The 11,085-nt window shown below is 41.5% G+C and overlaps 1 protein-coding gene across 2 annotated transcripts in view; it reads left to right on the top strand.

Annotated features, from left to right (window-relative positions):
- Positions 1-7,083, top strand: part of PIGG (phosphatidylinositol glycan anchor biosynthesis class G) — an 81,389-nt gene extending 74,306 nt beyond the window's left edge. The window contains exons 9-10 of one of the 2 annotated variants that reach the window (XM_040542172.1): positions 5,300-5,416; positions 5,675-7,083. In XM_040542172.1, coding sequence (XP_040398106.1) covers positions 5,300-5,416; positions 5,675-5,900 — 343 coding nt within the window. In that variant the 3' untranslated portion in view covers positions 5,901-7,083. The remainder of the gene's footprint in view (positions 1-5,299; positions 5,417-5,674) is intronic. The other variant, XM_040542173.1, reaches the window with a different exon arrangement.
- Positions 7,084-11,085: the final 4,002 nt, after the last annotated feature.

Raw genomic sequence — 11,085 nt, forward strand, 5'->3', positions numbered from 1 at the left:
AGCAGGCTGTACAGTCACTACGTATATACCATTGTGCTCTTGCACAGAAGTAGTGCGTGAGGAAAAACATATCGAGCAGAGCACTCAGGGTTTCATGGGAATCCTGTCTTTAAAGGAGGGATGGAACTCATCATTAGCTATTGTAGCTTAGGTGGAGAAGGGTGGATCAGAGAGTCAAAAGTACCTACTGGAAAGGAGTGGCTTCTTTGTGGTGAAGAAATCTAGAGATTATATTGCAGTGTTGCCTAGAGTGCAGTTTAGCTATCTCTTTGCCTGCAATCCTGAAATAGATAAGGGTAATTGAGCTAGTAAAGTGCTTTCTCTTTTCTCTAAGGGGAGGTGGGGACTGATCCAGTGAAGTTGGAAAGCAGTCCAGTCCTTTGCAAATTGATTGCCACAGGATCGGTATTTGGGAAAATGAGCACATGCAGGCGATGAATTGGGTCTTACGGGCGTCTGTCTGGCTAGGTTGCTAAGTTTTTAGAAGGACTTTTGTAGCCTCTGTTAAAGGTACAGTTTGTCTCTTGCCCTAACAGTTAAATAACGACAGTAGCCATTCAGATGTGGTGCAATGCCAGGATAACTGGATTCCTACTGGATCTTAACTGGATCTCATGTAAGTCTTTGTTGGGTATCCTATTTAGGGATTTCCTCTGTAGCTCTATTCTAGGGCCAAGCCTGACTGAAGAAGGGAAAAAAGAACCTGCAACTTAATTGATACACACCCCATTTTTTAGACAGTGTTTTTTTCTAAGCAGGTTAGGGATGAGTGGATGCTGGTGAAAGGAGTTACGTCTGCTTGGGTGACTGAGACTTCTCTCTCTGACAGAAGGCTCCCAGAACAACTGATTATGTCAGCAGCGAAAGTGGGCTTTCCTGCTCTTGGTGCTGAAATGAAGATAATTGAAGTTTCAGGGCTTAATAGCCCTTCACAGCTAAGCCCTTATGAGAAACTGCTGAACCCTATTCTGCAGTTCACCCATGCTGTACTAAATACTAAATACCACAATCACTGAAGTTACTACCGCAGATGCTAGACCTTGCTCGGGTTGTTGTGGCTTCTTACTGGGAGAGGGGATGGACAGGAAAACCGATGGTCATCTCCAAGTTCTTTCACTTCTGTGGTTGCAGAATAGACTTCATATCCCCTTTTGACTTGTTAGCAACTGCTCTTTTTGATACCTGTTCGTTTGACAGGGTTTGATGTCAAAAGTTGTGACTCTGTAGAATTAATACTGAAATAATTGAAAAAGTGTGTTCAGATTGATAGTCTATACCAGGTTTGATCAAGTAAATTTCCAAAGGGCTCTTGGTTCCTTTGGATATGCAAAAAATACAATATTTTTTTCCATGACAATGGAGGATTGTATTCTGTAATCTAAAATAGCACTGTAAGAATCATTCTGGCTGAGAACAGGGCAGGTGGGAGAGACATAGCAAATTTGTTCTTGCTTGCAGAACTAATTGATATTTGCTTAGATCTGAGGATTTTCTTTTGGATTACAGATACTCTTCAGATGTTGCAGATAGATACTTGGAGTGCTACAGGGTTTATTTCTGACTGCAACCTTTTATAAGTAGAAGACAGATTAACAAAGTGCCAACTATTTTTCAGAGAGCACTAAACAGGGAGATATTTAAACGGAAATAGGAAGAAAGCCTAGAAAGAAAAGTGTCACTAATACAAAAAAAACCAAAAAAAGGCAGTAAAAATTGTCTTCAAGTATGTAAATTCAGTGTCCCCAATAAGATGTAGTCTAGGCAGTGAAACACAGCTAGAAAACCAGGAGCTGGAAGGACAGAAATGCTAGAGGATGGATAACTTCTGTTCAAAGTATTTAGTAGATTTCATACTGAAAACCTCCAGAAATATATTCCCCAGTCCCAGCAAAATGACAACCCTGTGGTATTCCTCACTTGTATGTGTGCATTTTTCTAAGGTATCTATTTAATTTTGTGATCAAAGATGAGAACTATGTGAAGTGGTGCATTTCTGAATTTCATGTGGAAGCATTTGTAGGGCTGTCTGTGGAGCTTTTTAGCTTGATTTAAAAGTACAAAATTTGTGCCGCCATCTGCCAGGTATTCTGTATAAATGGAAGACATGCTTTTACAAGAAAAGAGTGTTTTTTCTTTCATGTTTTTGGCACTGTAATTTTTTTATTTTACAAACTTTGTATTGTGATGTGTAACCCATTTTAATATCATGAGTATGATATTAAACAGGGAATGAGAGGTGAAAGCTTTCTTGGCAGCACATTGGCAATTGGTTTTTAGGAGATCCAAAGAAACAGAAAAGCCATTAATAGTACAAGTCCTTGGCCATTTTTTTCCCCGTGTATTAAATATTCAACTAAAAGAGAGGGGTTTTGTTGGCGGATAGTATGCACTGTAGAAGTCTCTGAAAGCATTTATTTTTCTGGATCTAGCAATCTTCAACATAAATCTCGCATAAAGGTTGGTTACACGTTATCACCTTTACTCCATCTGGATTTCTCAGTGGAGTCTCCAGAAGTCAGCTTGCTAAATGAGCTCACTATTAGAGGTTGGGTACTTTTCTTTATATTTATATATATATATATATGTATATATATATATATATATATGTATATATATACTCCTTTTAAACTCCATTATGCAGATGTCTGAATGTTGGGCTGGTTCTGTTAGAACATTGGAGTAATATGTATAGTGTACCTCCCTCTATTTCTGCTTTTTCCCCTTTAAACATGAAAAGGAATTAGCTTCTGCAGAGATAATTCAGTATGGAGTAGTTGCAGGTCGATGCTTTAGATGTGCCCTGTCATCTTCCTTTGTTTTCACTGAAGGAGTGCTGAAGGATTACATGATTATTAATTTGTGGCTGATGCAGCTGATAAATGGTAAGGGTAGGTGTGTGGCCTGCTCTCCTAGTGGCTCTTTTGGAGTAACTGAGGAACCAGCTGAACCAACTGGGTGGTCAAACTTGGTCACGTTAACAGCAGCAGCCTGAGCCCTGGCAACTGCTTTCCTTGTGGCCTTGCTAAGCCCTCTACACCGTGGTCCTTCTGTGTGTGTAGAGCAAGGAGAAGAAGCGTACAAAGCCATTATGCTTAGATGCTCAGCAAACTGGGTTCCCAGCAGAAGCACACAGAAAGGTGCTGTGCTAGAAGAACTAAGGTGCTGCCTTAGCGTCAGGGTAGCAGAGTAGTGCTAACTGCTTGTGCTCAGTCATTCCAGTGCTGTTTCTGCAACAACAGGCGTGTGAACTGCTATACCAGCTCCAAAACATACCTAACTATCCTGCTGTTGAGCCCCACTAACAATTTAACTTGGAAACAGGGTGCTTCTGTTGCCTTCTCTAAATTGCACCGCTGCATTGTACTGTGAAACTGTCCGAGATTTCCCTCTGCAGGTAGGTGACTATATTTTGTTCGGAGACGAAGTGAGTGCTGAAATCTTTTGCAAGTAAATGTGTATTACACAAACAGAAAACAGTTCATTATTTTTACTATATCAGGTTAGAGAAAGAATGGTACCATTTGCTCTCTGATTTGGGGATTGTTTGCTAGAACGCATAATGCAGAAATAGAGAATTTAAATGTTAATGATGAAGATTATTGTGTGCTCTTATTCCAGTATAAAATGTATCTGAAATATTACGTCTGCCCAATTTTTGAGCCAAAGAAGTAAACACACATGGATTCCATTCAAAATAGTCTTACAACCAGTTTCTTGTTAAATTAAATTAAAAATTAGCCGTTAAAAAAAAAAAGGAATATAATTGATTTACAGCTAGGAGCTTTCTCTAACTGTGTTGTTACGTGAGCATGAACTTGGGAAAAAGAGATGAACTGAAAATTAAATTTAAAAAGCAGGGTTCTTGCAAGACCTAGATTTATAACTTCATGGACACTCCTCTCTTTTATGATTCAATTGAAAATCCTTTTATGGAGCTATAAAATCCTATTATTGGTGTTGAGGGTACCAATAATCTTCATCTAGATGATCTGTTCTAAAAAATGGCTTAAAAATTGCCTGTTTGCCTGTCGCATTTAAAAAAAAAAAACAACACAAAAACACATTTCTTCTGCTTATTCAATTCTATTATCTAACTACTACAAATACTGTTTTTACTCATAGCAGCATGAAGACAGCTAAGACTGAATGAACTGCGTCTTGTTTAATCTTTATCAACAAAATCGCTTATTAGACATAAAGCTAGTTATTTGCACAAACTCACTGAAAGCTAAGTGGTACAGAAGGAGGGAGGAGCCTAGTTCACTCCCAAGTCACTGTCTCTGGCTAAGCAGCTAGGGAAATAGTTACCTGTGAATTGAATGTATGTTTTTCGGTCATTCGCACCTGCTGTTCTTAGTTCATTTTTCAGCTCTGCTTTCGTGACCTGTTCTTTCCTTCCACTGAAAGCCTTGGGAATTTTGCTCTTGCTTTCACTGGAAAACAGGACTGTATCCTAATTATTTTGATTTAAAGAATAAGAGGTTTAGTGGTTCATGTAAAACACTGTATTCTGTAGCTTACTTAGTCATAAGTGACTAATTTACATCTCACAGAAGTGCTAGTCATCTTAAATTTTTATTATTTGGAACACGATCATAATTAAAAACCAGGAGGAGCAGAACAGATTCTCATAAGAGAATTTCAGTGTAAATCATTTTGCCAGTGTGTTCTTTTGGGAACTGATGAAGTAAAACATTTTGATGAGGAGAGGAAAAGGTTCTGCACATTATTACAGTGAAATAGCATTGTTCCTTCCTTTTGTCCAAACAGGTAAACATCTGAATTTGGTGTGAATTAGTCTCTGCAGATGTGGTTTGGGGAAAGGGAACATATATCAGCCCAGTATCTTTGCTGACGTGCTGACACTTCAGAGAAGGGAGAACAGTCATAGTGCAGAAAACCCTTTCACTTCCATTTTCACCTGACTCCTGACAACCACAAAAATACTTAGTGTGGCAGATTTGGACCATGTAGGTTGTGTATGGGGTGGACATTTCTTGTAATACAGTGGGCTCAGCTAAGCTAAGCTCCTGTGACAGGAACACGATGTTTTGCTCATGTAAGCCTAAGAACATGGTGTTCTCTGGAGAGTGGTTAAGCTAGCTTTGCAAGGTTTTATAATAGCTCAATTTTTATGTTGCTTTTTATACATTACTAGTTCTGAGCAGTAGTGTGCTCTGACAAGTTCTGTGCCTTTTACAAGGGGAGCAGGCTCCATCGGATTATCAGATGCTAGGTACAGGCTAGGCTCTTTGTGAAGGGGTACTGAAGTCTTTCTTCTCTGCCTGTCACCATCCAGATTCTGTGCAAGGGCACTGGAAGGCCAACAAGGGATGAAGCTGTCTGGAAACTGCTTAAAGGAGGCTTTAGCAATTAGAGAAAAATGTATTAAAACACAGAAACTTCTCCATCTGAGGTGAACTACTGGGTGTCTACCTTTACTGAGGTTGCAGTTGCTATGCGAATACTTAACATACTTACACACTCCGTAGGATAGAGGAGGTGATAAGGAAAAGCGTGTTCTTAGCTGCATCACTGCATCGGTAACCAGTCTTCTAACACCAAGTGGACATCATCTGCATATTTTTCCTGACGTGAACTAATACTAATGAGTGGGTAAACCAGGACGTTTGCTAAGTTTGCCTGAGAAGGAACTCCTCTGTTTTTGTTACAGGAATGCAGCAGCAGTGGGCCATGGCTGTTTCTGCTACGCTCTAATGCGTTCAATTCCAGTTGCCATCTACGTCGTTTTGGTAACAGGCCTGCGTTACCACCTGTTCATATGGAGCGTCTTCTCGCCAAAGCTGCTCTATGAGGGAGTGCATGTGTTCATCACAGCCGTGATCTGCTTGTTCTTCACAGCCATGGATCAGAACCACTCTCAGAAAGTGCAAGACTGAAAATAAGTGTGCAGTACACAGTTCTGCGCTGAGACACCCTGTGTGTCACTGGAATGGAAGAAAGAAAACAGTGGCTTAATACTGTTGGGTAGAATTGGAAGAGTAACCTTGTGTATTTTAGCTGGTATCACTTAGGGTCTGAAGGGCTTGTCCTGTGTTAAACTGCACTTACTTAAAACTGTTGAATTGAAATAAACTTTTTTCATAGGTAACTTTTATTCTATAGCTGTCATTATGACAATCCCTGAATAACTGAGTCACAATGTTACATGACAGTGAATTTCACTGTATGCCAAATACAAAGTTGTATTTTTAATATGTAACTTAGATATCAAAGACTGCTTTTTTTCCAATTTTTAAATGAATTTGGAGGCTTGATTGAAATTAACATTCTTGAGTTTCAAACAAAAATACTTTGGAGAAGAGTTGAACACTTTATGTCTCATATTCAGGCATTCTTGAGCTCTGGCTTTTTCACATTCACTTTTATGTCTGACTTTTTTTTTTTTTTAGAAGATGAAGAAATAAAAGTTCGTTAAATGCAGTCCCCCCAAAACAGAATCTTGTAGTAACTTGTAACCTTATGTAAAGTTATATCAACTTACCTGTATATGTTTGCAAATGTGATTTATTATTTTTTTTAGCACAGAGATAATGAGAAAACACAAGAGACAGCCCATTTTAATCAGTTTATTGTGCTGGGAAAGCTTTTGTTTGACACATCTATGTAACAAACCACTGTAAGGAAGAAGACACTAGTAAAGGCAGTAAGCTTAGGCAAAACCAAGCCTAGTGTTGGTTTACTTATTGAAACTTGAAAAAAGGCGATACTTCAATGGTTTTGGTTTGATTAAAATAATTACATACATATAAATGCAATTTGAATTTAAAAATACAGATCTCAATGTAAGTACAGATCAGTTTCTTGTGGGCACTGAAAAAATCTTTTTTTTTTTTTTTTTTTTTTTTTACAGCATCCTGCAATATGCAGGATTTCTTGTTGCTGTTCACAAGGTCTTATAATCATTAATCTTGACTTTTTTTGTTTGTTTCTTATGTGTGTGTTGAATGTATCATTAAATAATATAATTGTACAAATATCCCAGGTAAGGGGTGTTTTTTTGTTTTCTTTTAATAAGCAGCATTTCTATTAAAGGCAGTATTTCCTTCCTGAGTGTAATCATTAACTGATGGATTTCCCTCTGCTAAGATCGTGTGTTTCTTGTTATGAATTTTTAAATGTTAAATCAGGTTGGTTGCCGCTGTACTGAACATTGGATCAATTTTCCCACACTAAGGTAGAGAGTTATGAGCCATGAGCACAGAAGTAGTTTAGTGGGCTAAGATACCAGCAGCATTAGAGGTGTGTTTAAGGGAAGGTGTGGTGGCTAGACAGGGCACTACATCACACTCCTAACAACGACGTTTTCCTTGTTCGAATTGAGAAGATTATACAATGATGACCATCCTGAGCATCAGTTTTGCCAATGTCCACATTGGCAACCATTAGGATTTAATATGTATTTATTACAGGTGTATCTGAAGAGGAGCACATAGGGAAATTTGAAATTTGTTTAAGAGTTTGAAAATAAAACGCTTATAAGCCATATGTAGGTGACAGCACATTTGTTAGGATCACTTACATGCTTTCCATGTCCTATTTCAGCAAATCTCAAAAGTAGGCCTTTGTTTTTTATACATGGTACCTATGTTAACAATAAGGCATCTTGGCCACTAATAATGACATTTTTTGAACTGTGTAACAACAAAAATTTGAGTATCCTGGCTGTGTTTTGCTGTTCACCTGGAGAAGAGACTACTGGATATTGAATGCCATTCACTGTGACCCATTAGAAGCTTGAGGATTAAGTACCTCTAATAAATTGTTATTTTTCAGTTCACTTAAGGAATATTTAAAATAGTTTGTGCATGTCCTACACTTTTACCATTTTCATAATTCTCAATGTTTTTCTGGTTACCTGTTGCCTAGCAACAGTATGTGGATTATTGACATCTCTGTTTGCTTACTTGGTTAATTCCTGAACAATCCGCCCTGGTGTTAATACAGAATATGTTTCTAAGAGATTTGCCTCAGACAGAAAGGTTGCTAATGAAGAGATGGAAGGGGTTGGGGAAAAGTTGCTTCTGGGGTGCAGAATGCTAAAGCAGTGTAGGATTTCTTGGTTACCTCCACAGTGTCTTGTATTCCTTACTAATGATTTTGTTTGCTGTTTCTAGCCTGCCTATCTAATAGTGGAATCTGATTTGGCGTATATGTTTTATGGTTGAACTTCTTTGGATTACTTAGTTAAATAATCACAGTGTCCCCTTTCTCCTCTGAAACTGAAAGACAGGACTGAAGACAGGAGTACATGTGCATGGGGATAGATAGCCTTCTCCTAAAATATGTTCTGAAGCAGGGATGTTGTGTACTTCTCTGCTTGGATGAAGTTTTGGCCCAAGGTAGCTTTTTCCACTCACCGTCTTCACTGCTGGTCAGAGCTGGGTTCAGCCAATTAACAGTGGCCTGTAACTTCCTCAGTTTCACTGGATCACCATGGTCAGTGCAGCTCACTCCACTCAAAGTTTCTAACATATTTATGGTACAGTCCTAAAGATCCAGAGCATGATGAAGCTCAAGCTAAGAAGAGACTCTCGTGAAGGCATTTAGGTTTCAGAAGCAAACAAAAATTAATAAATAAGAAAATTCTATCTACTCCTATTCAGGTACTATATATCCATATTTCTCCCCTGTAGACAAAACCAAGCTTTTCATTGCTCCACATAAGCCAGCAGAACATCCACCCAGTGCATCCCAGCCTTTGGTGCAGGTGATGGGCAGGTGCTAAGCCACTGCTCCTGTGTGGTGCTGCCTATAAAGGTCAGAGCACGGCTTTTTGGAATTCCATACATAAAACATTTGCAAATTGAATGAGATTTGCCTCCACAACCACAGAGTCATAGAGTCACAGGATGCAACAGATGCAAGTTGCCACGAAGAGCTTCCTCTGAAAAACCAAGGCTCCCCTGAGGGCCTCAGCAATGCAGGGAGAGGGGGGAAACAGCAGTCCCGGTGCTCAGTGGGGCAGGGGAAGGACTTGGTCAATGTGCCTGAAGGCTGCCCTCCTTCTTAAGTAAAGGCTGACAGTGGGGGAGGCTTCTGATGCCTGGTGAAAGGCTGGCAGAGGAGTTTCCAAGGACAGGATGGAGGGGACTCACCAAAGCAACTTGTGCCTGGCCCACTGAAGCAACGGCAGGCTGTGGAGAAGGGGAAGAGCACTTAATGTTAGACAACTCAACTTTAACCAGGCTTTTAGTATGGCCTACGTGGTGCCCAAGCAGTGAGCTGTGGGGCACTGGCTGGAAGGTGGGGTGAATATCTGGGATCCAAGTGTTGTCTGCAGTGGACAGAGGTCCCGTGGTTGGGGACCTCGGTCTTTTTTAACAAGCTGGATGAGGAGATGGAGGGCACTTTGGGCAAGTCTGCAGGTGGTACTGAATTGGGGGAGCAGTAGGTACACGGGAGGGGAGGGCCACCCTTTGGAGGGGCTTCTGCGTGCTGGAGGAATGGGCTGCTGGGATCCTCCTGGAGCACAGCCTGGGCAAATGCTGGCCCAGCCCCTGGGTGGTAGTGGTGCAGGATGGGGGCCCACGGGCTGGGGACCAGCGCCAGGGTCCTGGTGGGCAGCAAGGAGTCCACGGGACCTGCAGCCTCAGGGGCCCACAATGGCTTGGGCTGCTCTTTCAAGGGTGTGGGCAGATGATAGATGGGAGAGATCCTTTCTGTTCTATAGACAGACACCAGCGAGCCCAAACGTGCCACGGGGAGCCCTGCGTGCAGTTTGGGTTCCTCAGACAAGACTGTGACTGAGTGGAGTAAGCATGGCAGAAGCCACCAGGATGAGGAGGAGCTGGAGTATGACACATGACACATCCCAGCAGTGAGACGGAGCATGTATTCCTGCTAGGCACACATCCGCACTCGCAGACACACAGCATCACACTGCACACAACCACGCATGACCAATACAGGAAAGAGTGCTTTTCCAGTGCTCACATAAATGCACAGCACTCACAAAACCTTGAGCAGCTCTGGCAGCCCAATCCTGTTCTTGTCCAGCTGATCAGGAAACAAGGAACACATGTGTACAGCTACATACGTATGCGCATATACATTTGCACAGACACTCAATTTATCCATCATCTGGCTTAAATCCCAGTGTCCTCCCCTGCTGCTGGCACCTGAACAGAGGAACTGCAGAGGTTTGCAGCCATGCTCTGCTTGCTGGTATACACAGCTCTCATTTGACTGGTGAGCCCAGCTGGAATTCACTAGACATACCTGCTGAATTCACACATAGCCACTAAGAATAGTCTGCACTCACAGAATATACTTAGAAATAGGTTTTAATGAGAGGATGCAGTACTGTGGTGGTTTTACCCTGCTGAGCAGCTGAACTCCACCACAACCGCTCTCTCACTCCCCCTCCCCAAAGGAAACAGAGGAGAAAATACGATGGGAAGGGCTCAAAGGTTGAGATAAGGACAGGGAGATCACTCAACAATTATCGTCATGGGCAAAACAGACTCAGCATTGGTAGATTAATTTATTACCTATCACCAACAGACTAGAACAAAGAGAACTAAAACTAAAACCACCACTAAAACTAAAGCTCCCCTCACCTCTCATCCACCCTCCTCTACCTCCTCCCCCCAGGCAGCACAAGGGAAGGGGCAATGGGGCTGTGGTCAGTCCCTGATGCTTCGTCTCTGTTTTTTTTTTCCCCCTTCCTTAAATCTGCTCTCCCAAAGGCCCACCCAGCGTCGCTCCCTGGCTCAGCTCTGGCCAGCAGCAGGTCTCTTTGGAGCTGTCTGGAGCTGGCTCTGCTCTGACATGGGGCAGCTGCTGGGCTCTGCTCACAGAGGCTGTCCCTGCAGCCCCTGCTGCCAAACCCTTGCCAAATAAACCCAATGCAGATGCACAGCAATAATCAAATGATGGACTCTGTTGTAAAATGTGCTACTAACCTGTTTACACTCAGCCAGCTCTTTTGTCCACTTTATCTTCTGTTTTCCCATGTTTGTTCCTTGCTGAGCAATCTTTTCGTCTTTTGGGTCCTTTCCCTAAGCATTACATTATAACTCTTGCATATTCTCTCAATCCCCTTAAAAGACCCCATAATAA

Source organism: Cygnus olor, chromosome Z, assembly GCF_009769625.2.
Source record: "Cygnus olor isolate bCygOlo1 chromosome Z, bCygOlo1.pri.v2, whole genome shotgun sequence".
In the NCBI taxonomy this organism is placed as follows: Eukaryota; Metazoa; Chordata; class Aves; order Anseriformes; family Anatidae; genus Cygnus; species Cygnus olor.